Consider the following 19,227-nt stretch of genomic DNA (forward strand, 5'->3'; position numbering starts at 1 on the left):
CAGGCGTTATGTTCGTTATTGCAAACTTGGGTTGTTAACGTGGTTGAAGTGACCGTAGAGTTGCTGAGATTAGGATTATTGTCCTGTCTTTAGTATGTTTTTCTTATGCTTTCATTGGAAGCATTGAAGTTATTACTTAAAAGTATCTTACAGGCTTTGCACTGATAGCGCTATTAAAGCAATGACTGCATTTAAGCAATTCTTGATTAAAGCAATTATTAAAAATATGTTTAACACTTGTGTTCTCAAATGTACTTTTAAAAAAACCACCTTTATTAGACTATTTTTATTATTCGAACTTTAGTAATACGGATTTTTAGTGTTAAAAACTGCTTATGTCTGGGAGAGGCAGGGGGGGTCTGGGAGAGGCAGGAGTCCGCGGGGTCACCCCATGGCACGCCGTGTCCTGGGCTGCTCCAGTGTCCCCCGACCCCAGGGAATTAAATAAATAAATTTTTAAAAAAGCAAAAATTGCATAATGTTGTTACGTAAGTCAAGGAAAATTGCCCTCACGGCTATAGTAAGCACAGGGTTATCAAGTCGCAAGTTTTATGGTCTTTTGCCCTTGCTGATGATGCGGGATGTTTTTTTGGGGGGTGAGGGTTGTGTTTGTTTAAAACAGCTAAATCTGGTATGGTTTGTGATAAGGCAGTAAGCAGTGTGCTGAAAATAATCCTCCTGGCATAGGTGAATAATCAAACAAATGCTTTCAGATGAAGCAACGCTGAAGGGAATTGATGGAAGTAATGCCCTGGTCCTGCCAGCAAAAAAAGCAAAGAAGAAAAAAGTAGCCTGTGTTGTGCAACAACAGAAGAAACCCCTAAGCAAGAAACAGAAGAAAAACCTGCAGAAAGTTTTAGAGCAGAAGGAGAAGAAAAAACAGGTACGTTGCTGCTTGCTGGTAACTCCCGCTTTGTGACTTCTGTTAAAACGATCAAGTTAACTTAGTATCAGCGTATGGAAAAGGCTGATGTTAATAAGCATCTGCAGAGGTTTCTCTTGCGCTGTGACTCTGGCAGTCCCCGATACGTGACGTGATCGCATCGCTGGTTTGAAAAACCAGAGGTGGGGTGACTGCTCTGCAGTGCCAGCGAGCGGTGTCGGGGTGAGAACTGCTCGGGGCATCTCAAGGACGTGCAGATGCTGAAGTTTAAGAGTTTATGTTACAACAGCATTGGCCATCCCTTTGCTGGGTGTTTTGGCAAAAACATGCCACCACCCGTGGGCTCTGGAGTGTAACTCTAATGGGGAAAAGCATTCCTCTGCCTCTCAGTGGATCAGGTATTGCAGGAACGCATCATTTCTGGGTCCTGGTCGCCATACTCTCTTTGACCCTGACCGAATAGATGCGTGTTGTGAAGTACATCACTAGCAGAGTAAATGACATCATATTTTAAAAGTATTCTTGCAGATTGTATGAGAAGCTTTGTCCTGCTGCAAAATGCCAAGCTTGAGGCACCCCTAACTCTGCTACTGCTGGTGCTTCTGAAATATTTATTTCCAACTCTTCTATATTTTCGGTATACAAATGCAGCTTTTCTATCTTTGTAAAAGCTTTCCAGGCAAAATTCCTGTTCAGTTTAGTGTCTGAATAACGGCTTTGACAAACGAACTCTATTTTTGGAGGTAGTTTAAAACTGCAGCTGTCTGACCTGCTGCCAGCGCTATGTCCTGCGTGAGGGAGTTGAAGGGAGGCTTCCATTGCTCCAGTCCTCACTCCAGCATTTGAGTTCAAATCCATTTTCTTTGCTGTTGTTTGAAGAGTGCAGCTGAGCTTTTCATTGCAGCGGTGAAGGGTCAAGTCCACATTTCTTCTGTTTTTGCTCTAGTGCAGGGCTGAGATCTTCATCGGGCAGGACTGACCATGTAGCAGCAGGAACGTCTTTACAACTTCACAGCAAGATTTGCCAGAGCACACCCTTTAAAACTCAAGTGCAAATCTTGAAATGAAATTATTTCCTGGTGAAAATAAGCACTGATTTTGGTTGTTTTTCCCAAATAGCGAGCTGAGTTGCTGAGCAAGCTGAATGAGGTCCAAGCTTCTGAGGCAGAAATGAAACTTCTGTACACCACTTCCAAACTGGGTATTGGGGAGCGCATGTATCAGACTAAAAGGTAAAGCATTATTTGGAAAGAACCATTCTGATTTATCGCTGTTGTTGAAAACTTGGCAACCTTCATAGCTTTTTTTGCTTGTTTTTGTTTTTTTTTTTTTTTCTTTTTACTGCATACAGGTTCTTCAGAATGGATTGATTTAAGTAATTTTCTATTTTTATCTGATAATATGGTAGTTCTTTTCTTGTTTAACTGACATCTTCTTAGAGGATGTTAGTTAAAATAACTTGGTCATCCCTTTTGTAAAGGATGAGGTGGGTGACAATTATATCTGCATACTCTTACAAATTATGCTAAACTACATAGTTGGTGGATAAACGTTTACTTTTTTGTTGTATTGGAAAACATTGACTGATGTGGTCCTTAGTTACTGGATTTATCAAGAGCTGCATTTAGCAGGAGCTGAAATAAATTAAGCTACTCTTAGACATCTTCTAAAGAAATTAATAAATATTGGTATAGAGCGTGCTTAGATATGAATCCAGCAATCAGGTCAGCCGAGGCTTTACCTAGCAGAGCTGTGAAAACCTGCAAGAGTGGAGATCCTTGGAGAACTAGTTAACCTCTCTGGGTACCCTCTTCTGGCGCTGCACTACACCCAACGTGTAGAAGTTTTTCCTGTTTGAGTAAAACCTCGGTTCAGGCTCAGGCAGTGACTTTGGATGACGTGACTTTTCTGGTTTGTGTGGAAGACGTGTCTGGCTTGAGGTCCTGGAGAATATTGAGTGAAACGTAGTTCACATGTTGATGTTTTGTTCTAGGATGATACAGGAGCCAGGGACTGCTGTACCTGAAAAGATCAAGAGCATCAGCGGTGCAAACAAGAGAAGGCACAGCTCAGACTCAGAATCGGAGCCTGAGGAAGAACCCTGTAGCTCTGAGGAGGAGAAGGAAGAGCAGAAACAAGAAATTGAAAAGTCCTCAGCCAGTGATTTGAATACTGCTGAAAAGCCAGAGGAAGGCGTGAAGGCGGCAGTGGCTAACCAGCAGCCGGCTGGTCCTAGTGCACCGGTTTGCCAGGCAGCCTCCAACAAACCGTCTTGCAAGCCTGCGGTTTTCATTCCAGTGGACAGGTCTCCTGAGATTCAGGTGAGGCTCTGTGAACAGTAAAGTGCTTATCAAGGGGTTGGAGATTACGGTATCTTCCATCAGGTTAGGTCACTGCAGACACTGTAGCGTTACCTTGTGTCTCTTGCTAATACTGCGCGCGGCAGTGTGCGCTTAGGGTCCTTGTTCTGGCAAGTTGTACCTGTACATTCATGAGCTTTAAGCCTGTCTAATCTAGCAGAAGGAAAACTAGTTTTGTTTTAGGATATAAGCATTTGTCTGTAGTTTTAAATATAGAATCTATTAGCAGTCTTTTATCGTTCTTCGCTGGAAAATCTTGTGAAGTCACTTTTAGCTCTCCATTATGCTGTATCTTAGGCAGGGCAGTTTTATTCCATTTGCTGTAGGTAGGGTGTTCTGTAGAAATGGGAAAAGCTCTGCATGTGTCTGAACAGATGAGACAGAATTGTGAAATTACTTTTTGCTTGAAGTGCTATATTACTAAACTCAAGGGACTCTGAAGTTTCACAAATTAAAGTGCAGGGCTTGCAGCTGCTTTCTGGGAAGCTGTTCTGATGACCCTAGTTCCTGGACATGCTGGTGTGATGTTCACTGGTTTAGAGCTTTTCAAGCCACAAAGCTTGCAGAATTCCTTTTTGTGGGTTTTATAATCTGAGGAAGGTAACAGTTTTCAATCCTGGGGAAAAAAAAAGGCAGAGAGAGACAAAACAGTGCAACTAAAACATGTGGTTTGTATTATTTAGGAAGCAAGACTAAAGCTTCCAATCCTTGCCGAAGAGCAAGTAATCATGGAAGCCATTAATGAGAATCCCATTGTCATCATATGTGGAGAGACGGGAAGCGGTAAAACCACACAAGTACCTCAGTTTCTTTATGAAGCTGGCTATGCCAGGTATGAGTCGTCTTTTATTTGCACCAAATGTAATTAGAGGAATTTACGCTGAGCTCGGTCACTTCTGATTTTGCTTCTTTTCTTCTGATGTGGCTGAACTGAACCTGGTCTTTTCTGTGCAGTGGTAGTGGCCATGTTGAGTGGGCTTTTAAAAAACCTGAAGGGAATAAGACTGACTTGCAAAAGTCTCTCCACGTAAGCAATCTTTTGAAACCTCTAAGGTAAAAGTTTTCTTGAAAGTCACCGTCTTGTTTTTCACAGAGGGGCTTTATTGCCTGCCCATCTCACATAGTTTAACCTCTGCTTACAGAGGTTTGTTTTTATCTTTGCAAGAAAATGTGCATATTTCTTAAGAACATCTTTGAAAATAGCTGTGGCGCTATTGGTAACATTTGTAAGCTTGGGCACGTCATAAGATGCTTCTTGCAAGCTGCATCAAGGTGCATCCAGCTTCTGTGCTGCTGCTGCCCCAGCCTGAGTTTCTTTTGAGATGCACCCCGTTGCCAGAGGGATGTCCAGGGGGACTGGAGTTCAGTGAGCTAGAATTACAGAGACAAAGTTTGGGGAAAAAATTACTGTGATACATGCATCTTCGGATCGATACACGTATAATGGAAGAGTAATCCCAAAGCTTCCTTTCTGACTTTTTCTTCTAACTATAACTAAAAGTGATACTGTGTGAGTGATGCTACTTAATTCAGAACCATTGTGCAGAAATCCTGTTGTCATCTTTCTAAGTGTTTCTCTCTTTAAAACAAGCAGCCAAACAACCCCTCCTTTTCTTTCCTTCACCCCTTTAGTTCAAACGGTAGCATTGGGATCACCGAGCCTCGGCGTGTGGCTGCAGTGTCCATGTCCCAGCGGGTCGCTAAGGAAATGAACTTGTCACACAGGTGAGGAGAAAAAAAGCTGAGACCTTACTAGAAAGATAACATTGAGATGCTCTGTGTATGTGATAGACTGAAATCGAGACTTGCACATTGTTTGTTCAGTCTTTGGCAAAGAACTGTGGGGAAAGTTACTTATGAACTCCTCTGTGGGGTTGTCTATAAAAAACATGTGCAGATTTGTTGCTATTAGTGGTTCTAAGTTACTTTTTAGAGAGAGCTTTGCGGAGATGGTGCGTGGGAAGGGGTCCTACTTTGTCTCCATATGACAAAGCGTCCCATAACAGTAAACATAACAGTTCCATAACAGTTCCCATAACAGTTCAAAGTGACATTGCTGTATATCCCAGCTTCTAGCATTTTCTGTGTGCTAGGCTCTGGAGAGCTGATGGTGTGCTTTTTGTCTTGTCTTGGCATCAAGTCTTAATTTAGTTAGGCTGAAGGCTGCCTCCTGGTCTGAATGTGAATTTTTTGTTTCTCCCAACACTTTTTCCTGTGGCTATCCTGGTATTTCCTCACAGAGTCGTTTCATATCAAATCCGATATGAAGGCAATGTTACAGATGAAACACAAATCAAGTTCATGACGGATGGTGTGCTGCTGAAAGAAGTTCAGAAGGTAAGTTGCTGTCCTCAGAATTAAAAAAAGGAAAGTATTTTGTATAGCTAGGAAGAGAGGCCAGTTGCTTTGCGTGGATTTGTTGCCAACCTTTCAGAGCAAAATCCCTTTCAGAGAGATTGTATTTCATCTCAACCCTTTATATTCCTGCCCAAGTCCTTAAACGTTAGGTTATCTTTGTGGGTAAAATGAGAGTGAGGAGGAGAGTCTCGGGAACTAGGCTGCTTCGGGTAAATAAATGCATTAAACTCTGGTCAAATACGTGGGAGAGACTACAGCCATGAGGATGGCGGGGTCAGTGTTTGTGTCGCTGTAGCTTGTCTTGACTTAAAGATGGCCTTGGGTGAGGTTTCATGTGGTGAAATCGATCTCTCTTCTCAGGACTTTCTGCTTTCAAAGTACAAAGTTATTATTATTGATGAAGCTCATGAAAGGAGTATGTATACCGATATCTTGATAGGCCTCTTGTCTCGCATCGTGCCTCTTCGTGAAAAGGTAAGAGAAGCAGTATTTCTGTATTAGATGCAGGTGTGCTGGGGAGGGGGATGTTAGATATGAAGAGGCTCTGTGTGAGGAGGGACTCTGTGATGTGGAAGTTGATGGAAATCTGATGGAAACCGTGGAATAACACTCAGATAACGTGTTTGTCTTCCCATACAATCAAAGAGCCTACAAAAAGGGGAAAAATACTACATATCGGTACCAACAGATAATTTTTCAGTCAATATCTAACTAATTTTAGACTTACAGTGCCACGAGACACATGTAAATAATTAAAATTAGCAGATTAGCTAAGAAAGCAAGATGCTTACTGGAATAAGCCGCCAACAGCAGTGCTTAAGAGGAGACATTTCGGGGCTGACATCCTGAAGTGTTTGGTCCTGATGCTGGGGACTGGTGGGCTGTAGGGCAGTGCTTGGCATCTGTTTCTGGTTTACTTACGGCTGTCAGAGAGATGGAGAGAGAATGCAGTGGTTTAGAGGCAGGTCACTGCCAGCATCGGGGTTGCCAGCGTGGGTTTTTGTGTATTTTAAGACACGTTGCATTTGAAGCTGTGTGTATCTTCTGTCACTTGACATGGTGCTTCCGTTGTCTTAGATTTTGAGTGCTTTGGTGCAGAGACTTGTCCTGCTACTAGCTCTGGGCTTGTGTGTGGCTTAACTGCCATATGCTTTTAGGCAGAGAATAACCTCTTTGTGTCCCTGCAGAAAGGGCTGCCGCTGAAGCTGATTGTCATGTCGGCTACCCTTCGCATTGAAGATTTCACCGAAAACAACAGGCTGTTTTCTGTTACACCTCCTGTTATTCAGGTATCGTTTTCCTCACTGGGATCTGCGTCAGATGTAACGGCTGAAATACATTGAGGGCTTCCTTTATAAAATGAATTAAAAAATAGGGGCACTCTAATCTTTCCAGTTGGTGCTGAAATCTTTCAGATATCAATGTAAAAATAGTTATTTTTTTAGACTATTTTTTCTTTTGGAACTTGGTATTTTTCTTTCCACTTTTATCAGGAAACTGCCCTGGCAGAATCTGATTATGTTGAAGGATGGGAAGTTACAGTTCAGGAGAACTAGAAAGCCTCAGTAAGAGTTGATGATCTGAAAGAGAGAAAAGTTTAGGATTTTAGCTTGGTTTTGTGGTGTTCAGGATAGACAACATGATGACTTCTGTGGCTCCAGTGTTTTGTAGGTTACCAAAAACAAGAGCTGAACAGAAATACAGGGTGAGCTTTTCTAGTCCTCCTGTGAAAGCTGCAATGATTGTGCTGGAGTTACAACAGCAAACAAACCCTGTGTTGTATTTCTTCTCTAGGTAGATGCAAGGCAATTCCCCGTAACGGTTCATTTTAACAAGAAAACACCCCTAGATGACTACAGTGGGGAGTGCTTCAGGAAGGTCTGTAAAATCCATCGAATGTTGCCCTCGGGTAAGGTCACTGCTGAGAACCTTTCAAATTCTTTACACTTAACATATCTGAAGTTTTCTGGGTTGTTCTGTTTTGTTGTTTTTATTTTTGTAAGTTAAACATGGGGCTGTAATGATGTATTACGTACTTTTATGTAGAAGACTTTTCTTGTGAAAATTACCCTTCAATTAAATCATAGCGTTAGCATGCTTTTTCAGGGAGTAGTAGAAGACAGATGCAGTCAAACACCCTGTTCCTCCTTGTTACTTCACAGTATATTCGACCTGTCTTTTATCAAGAACGAGATCTGAAGCTTTCCAATGTGAAATACCTCCGCTGAGATTGATTTCTTCTCTTGTAGGTGGGATTTTGGTGTTTTTAACAGGCCAGGCAGAAGTTCACTCTCTCTGTAGAAGGCTAAGGAAAGCCTTTCCCTTCCAAAAAAACAGCACTGCAGGTAATGCTATAGAATAAAGGACTATTAAACTTTGAATTTATCCCACTGAAAAGTGAGCTTGCTTTGCGCCGAAAAATAAGAGCTTTTATTTAAAAAACCGAAAAAACAAAGGTTGGGGAAAGCGCTCATTGTGGATGATTTTAACGACTGATTGTTAAGTTTGTGCTCTTTTGAGTTTGGGGAAAAGGTTTATGTGTATGATGCCTTCTAGTTCCCCAGAATCTGTTGCATTTCTTCACTTACTCTGTTGGTTGTGAATTAAAGTGGAAATGCTGCTGCTTGTTGGAGACGGTTTATTTTCAGGATAGTGGAATTTCCCAAGATGACTTTCTGAAGTCAAATTCTAATATAGCTCAGCTAATCGTTTCCTAAACCTCAAGGCATACAGTTGCTGCTGTCGATCCTCTGTATGGTTCCTAAATGGGATTAGAATGTTAAACTTGTGTGTCGTCCCTGTCCCCTCTGCCTTCAACATGACTATTTGCTTCTTTCATACTGTGACACTTTCTGAATCCCCAAAAAGACGGGAGTGGGACCAGGCTCTCCCCACTACCTTTTCCGAGAGGAAAGTGTGCTCAGCTAACAATAGTTCCACTGGCTGTTTTTGTAGGAGGAGATAAAGACAAAGAAGAATTGGTGGAAGAAATCAGAAAATTTGAGAAATCGAGGAAGCGGAAGAAAGTTATGGTAATGTGTGATGGCTAGAATTCCTCCAAGAGGCAGGAAGGAGCAGATACCTCCCTGCAAAACAGAACTCCTGCGTAGCTGTGTTTCTCATTGGGCTGGTTTAGATTTGCATGAAGCTTTGTAGCCTACATGTGTCCTCTTCAGGAGATCCAGTAATACTACCTACACTGATAACTGCTGCATTATAAGCAGCAGAGTGCTAAAATGTGTCCCTGGATATTATGGGCAGGAGATTGATTTCAGATTTGTACTGACCATTAAAACTTTAATGGAAGGAGTTCCAGACTCACTGGCTCCAGGGCTGCTCCTCATCTCGCCGTCGGTTACCCAAAGTGGGACAGATGCATCTGTGACGAAGGGTAGCATTTGGCTTCCACCCAAGTCCTACATGCACTTTGTTAGCAGGAGATCTTGATGTTATAGATATACTGTCCACCGACATTGGATCCTGGTAGCTGAAGGGGTCTGAATTAAAGAAATTTTACCCATTACCACTATCCTGCAAGTGAAGAAGCTTGGCTTGTCACAAAATTATGTTTAAAACACTTGGGTTATCCCCCCCTGATTCTCACAGTCACCAAATGCTGAACCTCAGCCTTGAAATACAAATGAAATCTCTCAATCCCTCTGTCACCTTCAGGTCAACAAATGTTTAGAGTAAGTGCTCAGCTTTGCTTTCAAAGCAGTAAAAAGTGCTGTTTGTGTCCCCCCCCTTAATGCTCTGTGGTTGTCTTTCCTGTCTTTCTCAGACACTCCCCAAAATTGATCTGGACAATTACTCTGTTGTACCAGTGGATGAAGGAGATGAAGACAGAGATGCTGAAACTGATGATGATATTGCAGGGTCTGATATCGACCTTGATTTAGGAGATGGAGACTCAGAAGAAGGTTTGGCACTTAAGAAATAAAAATTCCGTATCTCCTGTCACCTGTGAAATGTGTGACATAAGCTAGTTGTCCTTTGCTAAACTGGTGTGATAGCACATCAGACATGTGTCATGGAAAAGCTATTAAGATTGTCCAGCTTCAGCCTTGTACCAAATACTTTGCTGGTTTTAAATGAAGTGGTGTTTGTGAAGACATTGTTGGGGCTAAGCCTGGAAGTTGACTTACTGTGTATTTAAGAATATTGTTTTGTTCCTTCACAGATGAGAAATCTGATTTGTCCCTTCCACTCTATGTGCTCCCGCTCTATTCTTTACTAGCACCAGAGAAACAAGCAAAGGTAAAGGATTTATTGTCACAATGGGTAAATAATCCTTATAGATATGTGTGATCGTTGTCTAAAGTTACATGTGCTTTCTGAGTTGAAATTTCCATCTTGGACTATCCATCAGTGGGCAAACATGAATGGCCCAATGGGCAAGTTGGGATGAGATCGGAGCAGACCTTGCTTGGGCTGGGAACTCCCTAATGTGCCAGTTCAGCAAGGTGGGAGAGATGAAAAGCGACAGTCCTGCAGCGTGTTAAATTTAGTCATGGCCACGAGGCTTGTCAGGATCCCACTGTCAACAAGCAGCTCTTACAAATTCTTGCGTTCCCTTTTGGACTTTGGAGGTGGCAGCAGTATGTCTAAGTATGACTCAACACTGGTGTCAGCTCCACCTGGAGCTCCCTAGGGTGTTTCTGAGGGATTAACTGAGCTGGATAGAGACCTCCAGAGCTGGAGACAAAGAGTTAGTCTTTGGTCTCACTCTTGGGTTTCACCTGCAGTGCCATATGCATTGTCATCCCTTTGCAACCCATTCAAGTTGACTGCCTGTCTTTTTTTCCGTTGTTGGCGATGCATTTCACATGCCCATCTGTTTCTTGCAGGTATTCAGGGCTCCTCCTCCTGGCACGAGACTGTGTGTGGTAGCCACCAACGTGGCTGAAACATCGCTTACCATCCCGGGCATCAAATACGTGGTTGACTGTGGAAAGGTCAAAAAACGTTTCTATGACAAAATTACTGGGGTTTCATCTTTCAGAGTCACCTGGATATCTCAAGCTTCAGCTAACCAGCGGGCAGGTCGGGCTGGCCGGACAGAACCAGGGCACTGTTACAGGTTAGCCATCTGCTGTGGAGAGAGCTAGGAGAAACAAAAAGCCCAATGAGTGTCAGTGTGAATTTGACAGCTTCCCTCGTCCTGCTGCCCCTTTCTCAAGGACCTAATGGTGCTTGAAATGTTTTGGTTTTGTTTGCTCTTCATTCAGATAGGAGAGGTGAAGTCAAACATAACTGTCACTGGTGATGTTGGTTTGACAGTTTGGCTTCTCAGGGACCTTTCTCTTGCTGAAAACCCTTATTTTGGTGGCTAGATTAGCATGGATTCCACTCCGAGCCAAGGCAATGTTTTGTGAATAAGGCAGTATGCCCCAACCATGTAAATAATTACATGGTTATGTAAATAGTACCCACAACTGCCTTTTAAATCCCTTGCCAATTTTTCATGCATATCTTTTGAGATAAGTTTCATTTAAGTCTCTAAGCAGCCCTTCTGGTCCACTAGGTTATACTCTTCAGCAGTCTTCATGGACTTTGAGAAATTTTCTGCTCCAGAAATAACAAAGCGACCGGTAGAAGACTTGATTCTGCAGATGAAGGCATTAAATATAGAAAAGGTGAGGTGTAAATTGGCTTTGTACTACAACACTCATTAAAGTGGTTGCCCCTGGGAGCCAGAAACAAACACAAATTTGTCTTATTGTCATTGCTTGAGGCTATGCCTTGTATTAGAAATTAGGATCCTGGGACTTGATTTTGGTTCTGCAAATTGCAGAAGCTGCTATGAATTCCACCAGGCCTTAACAGACATGTTTGTTCAGGTAATAAGAGCTTTCTTATAGTCATAGTGAAAAAACCCCTGTCTAAACGGGTTATGTTTTGGAGATACTTGAGCACTTGCAGAAAGCACAATACTTAAAGGTAGAGCTTAAAGCAGCCTGCCCTAGGCAGTGGCTGGAGTCAGTGGCAGCTAAGGGTGATGCTAGTATTCCTGTTTCCTAACGTTTTTGTTCTAAGCGTTTCCTCCCATTATATGTCCTTTCCTCTCGCTCCTGGCAAATAGCCTAAATGTTTTTCTTTGGTATATGTAACCAGAGGGCAGGGTTTCACTCCCTTCCAGGACTTCTTACTGCGTTCAGACTGTTTTTCAGTGGGAGCCATGTCGATGTACTGAGAGGCGTTTTCTCTTGGTGTCCGTAGGTAATCAACTTCCCATTTCCAACACCACCTCCAACAGAAGCACTTGCAGCAGCTGAGGAGTTGCTGATAGCCCTGGGTGCCTTGAAGGAACCCCCTATGACAGGAAGGTAACGTCTGTGGTCCCCCACAAATTTCCTCTCGGCACCAGTTACCGAGGCAGTGGACACTGCTGTTCTCCTGCCTACTTTTCCATCTCAGCCCCTGCTTCTGAGGGTGTGCTTTCGTACAGAGACTGGCATCATTTTAACAGGCTCTGGTTCACCGGTGTTTGTTTTACTGTCCCTGGGTGCGTTTGGACAAGGAAACGCTGTGCTGGAGTGTGCCGTGCAGGGCACGTGGGAGCTGAGTGAGGAAGAGGAATCTTTCCCCCAGCCTTTGGGACCATCACCTAACAAAATCTGAGGAAACACTTCAAAATAATTGGGCTGCCAAAACCAGAAACACAAACTTGTTCTAATGCAGAAGTTACTTCATTACAGGACTTTTCTCTTCCTCCCCCAGGCTGAAGCAGCAGCTGGCAGCAAAGCTGAGTTGCCCTATTAGTCCCCTGGGCAGAACAATGGCCACTTTTCCTGTAGCCCCCCGCTATGCGAAGATGTTGGCATTAAGCAGGCAGCACGACTGCCTGCCGTACACCATTACCATAGTGTCTGCAATGACCGTCCGGGAGCTTTTTGAAGAGCTTGACAGGTGAGTGAGTTAGCCTGACGTCCTATTTACAGGATGCATCACCTTGTCACGGCTGATGCCTCTCTTACATTGAGGCCCCTCTGCATGTAAGCACAATACACACGCTGTTTTATGTTTCTTTTAGGCCAGCAGTAAGTGAGGAAGAGACGGCGAAACTGAAGGGGAAGAAAGCAAGGCTTTTACAGATGCAAAGGATCTGGGCTGGGCAGGGACCGATGCAAAAGCTAGGAGACCTCATGGTGATGTTAGGTATTGCAGGCAGCCATTTCCCTGAACTTCCATCCTGTTCTCCTCCCCATCACCCTCAGCTCTCAGCTTTATACAACCAAAGGCGTCCTTGTGCTATAGGACTAAGTCCAGCCGTATATTTTCTAGGCTGTTCTCTGGGCAGCCTGCCGGTGTCCCAGGCTAACGATGAGTGGGAACTGTGATATGCGTGTGTCAACCATGACAGTACTGTCCCACAGTTGGTTTAATTAGCAGAATTGATCAGCTGAGTTGTTTTCTCCACCTGACCGTTCACTTCCAGGAGCAGTGGGGGCCTGTGAATATGCCGGGTGTACCCGTAAATTCTGTGAAGAAAATGGGCTCCGATACAAAGCCATGCTGGAAATCAGGCGCTTGAGGGGGCAGCTGACAACAGCAGGTGAGTGGGTTTTGAGAAGAATTGCCATGTTTTATTCTCTTTCAGGGGGTGACAAATCAACTGGGCTGTTGGTTGCAACCTTTTTTTCCTATTGAATCTTAACTCACCTTTTTTCCCCACAGTGAACTCAGTCTGCCCTGATGCTGGCCTCTATGTTGATCCAAAGATGAAGCCCCCAACAGAAGCTCAAGCAACTTACTTGAGACAGATTGTGCTGGCAGGGCTGGGGGATCATGTTGCCCGAAGGGTTCAGGCAGAAGAGCTTCTGGATGACAAGTGGAAAAATGCCTACAAGGTAAACAGCTTGATTTGACCAAATTCCTCTTCCTTGTGTGGCAGAAAAACACTCCTGTGCAAAGGTTGGGCTTCTGGCTGGATACAGTGTTGGGGCTGCGTGTGCTGGCTTTTTACAACTTCTCTCCATTGAATTTAAGTTTCCAGTGTTGCAATTTCCCAGTCCTCACGTAGGAAGGAGCTAAAAGAGCTAAGAGCACAAAAGAGGTAAAAAGCTAAGAAGTAGCATTAGTCCATCTTGCAAAGTGCTTGATGTCTCCAGAGGAGGTGAAGCAGAAAATTACAGGGTTATTAAAAACCTCCATCACTTAAGGAAACCATATAAATGTATACCTGAGAGAGCCTGAAATTAGATGCAACCAAGAAATTGGATTGCCAGTAACTCATCGTACTCTGCCTCCATCCTCTGTGCTTTCTTAAAGACTGCTCTTCTGGACGACCCAGTGTTCATCCATCCAAGCTCAGTCCTCTTCAAACAACTCCCAGAGTTTGTGGTGTATCAAGAAATTGTTGAGACTACAAAACTGTATATGAAAGGTGAGACTGCTGCGGTCCCTACTTGTTCTGCAGGTACGGTGAGGAATTCAGAAATGCCTTAGCAGAATGTTTCCCTTGCTGCGGTGACCAAGTGCTCTCCGCACTTGGTGGTCGTGCCTCCTGAGATTTGGATCCTTATACTTTCTAGATCTGGACTAGGGGAAAAACTGGCCTGGTTTATTATTCCTCTAGCAGAATGGGCTGGAGCAAAGCTCAGCTTCTGAAATAGCTGCTGTGCACCAGCCCCCAGTAAGTCAGCAATACTTACCTATTGCTGGTCTCCAAACAGGAATGTAAATCTGTACAGTTGACTTGAAAAATGAAATACAAGTAAATCTGTGGAGATGAGATCCTGACCTTTGCTCACGGGACTGCTAGCGAGCGGCAGCTCCTGGCAACAAGCCTGCATTCGGGTGTGTGTTCTTCCTTCCTAAGGTGTGTCCGCAGTCGAACCCGAGTGGATTCCTGCCGTGTTGCCGCCGTACTGCCACTATGGGAAGCCTCTGGAAAATCCTCCTCCATCTTACTGCCCCGAAACAGGCCGAATTCGATGTCACAGGCCAAGTGTCTTTTGTAAGTGTCTTGAAAAGTGTCACTCAGTAGTTTTGTCCGAGAGCTGCTCTATGGTTACTGCGATGCTGCTCTTAACAAGACTGTCAGCAGACCCAAAAGGTCAAGCTCAGCTTGGACTGTTCATAGAGCTTAACAGCAGTAGCTCCATGGGATTCGTAGCATCTCACCGTTGGCATGGCCATTTTATGCCCGTCTGCTCCCCCTGTTAAGGAGCAAGGCTGGCTGGGTGGTGGCAGTATCCTCTCCACTTCTGTTAGCACCTATGTTGTCACATCTCCTTTAGAAATTACCCTCCTCTTCGAGCATTTAGGAGACTCGGTGTGATCTATCTTTCCAGATCGAGTTAGCTGGCAGCTCCCCGCTGTGGAAGTTGATTACCCAGAAGGTATTGATCGCTACAAATACTTCGCCAGGTTCCTACTTGAAGGAAAGGTAAGTGTGTTTCAGCTGCGTTACTTCCTTGACATTACCAGTAAGTTTTTAGCCCAGTTTCTGGAGGAGATGAGCCTTGTGGCTTCTTTCTTTGTGTGTGTGTGTCCATTCCTTGTAACTTGCTGGTAGCTGGAGGAGTTTGCTACAGTCGGTGGGGTGGGGAAGAAATCTTTAAAATAGAAAATGGCGTGAAAATCAGCATTTGGGTGAAAGAAACCCCCAAATTTAAGTCCTGTTTTTGCAAAGGAAAAGAGCTATATATAGCTCATGTCTTTGTCCATTCTGAGACACAAGAGTCATCTAGCAAGCCAGTCAGGACAAGACTGGTATGGAGACATGGATGGGAGAGAGATGGTAATAGAGGATGTGGGATGGAAATCTATAGCAGTCCAAGTTCATTGATAATTGTCTCCACAGAATAATTAATTTACCTTGTTCATTGTATACTTGTTATAACAAATCTTTCAGGTCATTGAAAAGTTGAGTCCTTATAGCCGGTGTCTGCTGTCCAGTCCTCTCATAATGCTGAAGACATGGTCCAAGTAAGTTGTTAAAAACAAACTTAAGTTTGTTGTCTCCACCGAACACTTTTAACTTCCTTTAAAAAAAAAAAAAAGTAAAAATTAAAAAAAATTCAATGCTGGGAAGGGTGTTTTAGATAGTGATCTAGGCTGTAGCTGCAGGGAGAGGAAAATGAGTTTTCTTACCAAGAAAAATTTTGTCTCAAGAGAATTGGGCTATTGTAAGGGCGGTACAGAAACACACAGCAACCCGCTGGTCACACTGACCTCTGCGGGCTGCTTCATACAAACAAATTGCTCACACATGTAAGAAACTGTCAGATGAACACTATTACTTTCCTTGCTTTTCTTTGCAGTTTGGCCAATCACACTGTCTTTATTTCTTTTCAAAAACATATTGCCAACAGACCATGTTTTTCTTGTGGTTTTGATTACATTTAAAGAAATGTGACCCTCAAAAGGAGTGTCAGCTACTGCTTCTCTTCCTATCCCCCCGATGTTCTCTCTTGTTTACCAAAATAACCTTTCTCTGAGTTTTCTGTGAGTTTTCATGGAGTTGATAGATGCAAGGATTTTGAAAGACTTTGTTAAAAGTGACTGATGTCACAAATGGTTATCCAAGGGTTCCACAATTACAAAGTATTTTCCTTTTTTAGTCAATTAAGAGTTCAGCATGGGACCTGTGGATTCCTTTTTGCTTTACTGTGTGCTATGCAGCTGCATAGCAGACAACTTCATGCTGTCAGCAACAAGAGCAACCTGCTACTTCTTTTAGCAACAAAAAGTTGTGGAACAAACTACTTCTAGTGAACTTTCTTGAGCAGATGACGTGTCTCTGTATCCAGAGGTCGTGTATTTCTACATCTATATTTAGCCTTTTAAAAATACTAAGAGTATTAATTCAGAAAGGTAAGCTGAATGCTGTAACACTTTGCTAAACTGCGCTAAAGAACATTGTTTTATTGCACCATTTTATTTTGGACCCATTTAGACTTCAGCCCAGGACAGAATCCCTCCTGCAGGCTCTAGTTGCAGAAAATTGTGATAATCGCGATGCTTTACTGGCTGCATGGAAGAAAAATCCTAAATGTAAGTCCTGCTTTCTTAATTATGAGTCATATCAGTGCAGACTTTGATGTACGTCAAGCACAGTTGGCATTTTGAATTATAATTTTAAAAACGGATGGTTTCACTTGATACGTTCCAGATATTTGCTATTTTCTTATCAGAAACAATAATGCTCTGTGTTTGGTTCTTGTGAAGAACTGGAGTTTCCTGCACTTCAGAAAGCAATATTTCTTTGTATTTTAAGGTTTTTTTTTTCTTTAGTTCTAACCACAGTTAAAATGTTTGGTTTGAGCTTTTGAAAAACTAGACTATGATGTCAGTGGATACAGGAAAAATTATTTGCCAGGTAAAAGAGATTTTTTTCAATACTAGGGTACCAGACTATGCGAGTTCTTTTATAGAAGCAGCAGCAAAGATTAAAAAAACAGAATTAAAATTCCTCCAAATGGGATTGCGGTGATGGCTTCCACCCATACTTGATACTTTTATATCTGCATGCGGATGTCCAAGCTTGAACGCTGTCGCAGTGATGGAAAGTTGATTCTTGCTCTCAGCAGGAGAGGTGCCTTCCTTCCCCAGCCTGCCTGCGAGCAGGGTGATGCCACAGGACCTCGTCCTACCCGCAGAGCCACTCCAGTCCCTGGCTCCCGTAGCCATCTAATCGCTTCTCTCTTTTGTTCCAGATTTGCTCGCAGCCTATTGTCAGTGGATCCCTGAAGCTATGCATGATGACCTAGCCAAGAAGTGGCCACCGCTAACACTGTGAAGTGCCCAGCTAGTTCTTGGGGGACTCCTTTTCTCCGAGATGTTTCAAGAGCTTGGATTTCCTTGGAAATCAGCTGACACAGATGGACTTGCTAACTGTTAGCGATACCTTTTTTGTAAGCAAATGGGGTGTTACTCTGGTTTTCTGGGAAGCCCTCTGTCTTCTCAGAAGCCCTACCAGCTGTTTCGCTGGTATTTTGTAATATTAATGTTTGGATAATTTTATCCATTGTATTTTGCAGATTTTTTTTTTTTTAAGCTTCTCTTTGGACTATATTAGTCATATGGACTATAATAAATATGTATAGTTCTTGGTTTGGATGGGAGAAATGTTTTCTATGTGGGATGCTGCAATAAGGAGAATTTCAGACCTTTGTGGACCCTTCCTCATGCGTGACTGCAGCTCCAAACACAGACTCAACCTTTTGTCCTCGTGGTGGGCTGACCCTGGCCAGCAGCTCAGCAGCACACAGCCGCTCGCTCGCTCCCTATCTCTCCGGCAGGGCAGGAAGCGCAAAAGTGAGAGAACTCGTGGGTTGAGATAAAATGAGTTTAATTAGTGAGGGGAAGAAGACAAAGAAGAAGAAAAAATGTGAATGATGCAAAGGCAATCACTCGCCACCTCCCACATGATGACCAGCTGGTATCTGAGCATGACAGATTATCCCTGTGGCCATCTCGGGTCAGCTGTCCCGGTTGTGTCCCCTCTCAGTGTCTTGTCCACCCCCCGCCTACTCATGGGGGAAGCAGAGGGGGGAAAAGAGAAAGCCTTGACGCTGTGCAAGTACTGCTCAGCAACAGCCAAAATACCCGCGTGTTATCAGCACTGTTCTAGTCACAAATCCAAAACACAGCAGCACATGTGCTGCTGTGAAGAAATCGACTCCAGCCCTGCCAGACCCAGTACAGTCCTAGTATTTCTTTTCCTGCTTCTCTAGGAGTTTGTCATGAGTTCAGAGTATCCATTAATCTTGCTTTCAATAATTTGTTTTTCAAATCTCTTCTTATACCTGGCTTGGTGCTGCAAGCGGATCTCCTGGTGCCTTTGCTCTGCCACGTGCTTTGCCAGTACTGTTCTGTATAGCCTGGTGCTCGTGAGTCACCCTGCCTTTCACGGGCTGGAGCACTTTGGGAATGCAGCAGCTTTAGGAGACGGGGCAGACTTTAACCACGATATCTGCTCATTTTGCAGCAAGAAATTTTGGTAGTCCCAGACGAAAATGTACAGCTCCAGTTTACCTTTCCTTTCATCTAATCTTTTTCCTCCTTGGTCAACCCTGCGCTCAAGGTGTGTTAATTTGCTGTTGCTTGTAACACTGCGATAGGAGAGGGTGTGGGCAGCGACCCTCCTGTCCCCACGTTCTGGAGGAGGCTGGTGCAACCCAAGCACAGCAAAGGCTGGGTGCCTGCACCCACCCCTCCCGCACACTTCAGGGGCTGCGGGCCAGGACACAAGTAAGTGTTAAAAATACCCTGTTACAGCTGTGTGTTTATAATGTAAATGCCGCAATGCCGTAGTGTTCAGTGATGACCACAGGCAGGAGGGAGCTGGGAGCTGTTGGCTGGGCTCCTTTCTCTAGCAAGAATTGCAGCAGAAGTTTGCAAACTGCTCTGTGCTTATGGGAGGGAAGAAAAAAAAAGGAAAATATACCTATTTACAAATTATAAAACTGAGATTACTGCTCCTCTGGGAAATTGGGCAAGAGAAAGTGAAACAAGCGGCTTGGCAGGACACTCGCCTTTACTTCCACGGAAGGCGGGCGCAAAACAAGTGGAGATGCCGGGGATTGAACCCGGGGCCTCATACATGCAAAGCATGCGCTCTACCACTGAGCTACATCCCCTCGCTGTTTTGCGGCTTCTGCGCGGCGCAGACAGACA

General features: G+C 43.8%; 1 protein-coding gene and 1 non-coding gene across 2 annotated transcripts; one reads left to right on the top strand and one right to left on the bottom strand.

Annotated features, from left to right (window-relative positions):
• Window positions 1-713: 713 nt before the first annotated feature.
• DHX37 (DEAH (Asp-Glu-Ala-His) box polypeptide 37) lies at window positions 714-17,347 on the top strand (the record flags this gene model as incomplete). The annotated part of the gene is made up of 26 exons (XM_009574174.1): window positions 714-883; window positions 2,003-2,115; window positions 2,877-3,204; window positions 3,927-4,075; window positions 4,876-4,968; window positions 5,484-5,580; window positions 5,962-6,075; window positions 6,789-6,890; window positions 7,396-7,510; window positions 7,851-7,946; window positions 8,557-8,633; window positions 9,383-9,521; window positions 9,782-9,858; window positions 10,449-10,681; window positions 11,126-11,237; window positions 11,821-11,927; window positions 12,322-12,510; window positions 12,635-12,759; window positions 13,040-13,156; window positions 13,279-13,451; window positions 13,873-13,987; window positions 14,423-14,560; window positions 14,898-14,992; window positions 15,461-15,534; window positions 16,505-16,602; window positions 17,265-17,347. Coding segments are annotated over 26 exons (3,329 nt in total), but the record flags the coding sequence as incomplete, so codon positions are not given.
• A 1,771-nt stretch (window positions 17,348-19,118) lies between these two features.
• Window positions 19,119-19,190, bottom strand: TRNAA-UGC. The gene has a single exon. It is a non-coding gene; the product is annotated as a tRNA-Ala (tRNA).
• Window positions 19,191-19,227: the final 37 nt, after the last annotated feature.

Source organism: Fulmarus glacialis, unplaced genomic scaffold, assembly GCF_000690835.1.
Source record: "Fulmarus glacialis isolate BGI_N327 unplaced genomic scaffold, ASM69083v1 scaffold5553, whole genome shotgun sequence".
NCBI lineage: Eukaryota > Metazoa > Chordata > Aves > Procellariiformes > Procellariidae > Fulmarus > Fulmarus glacialis.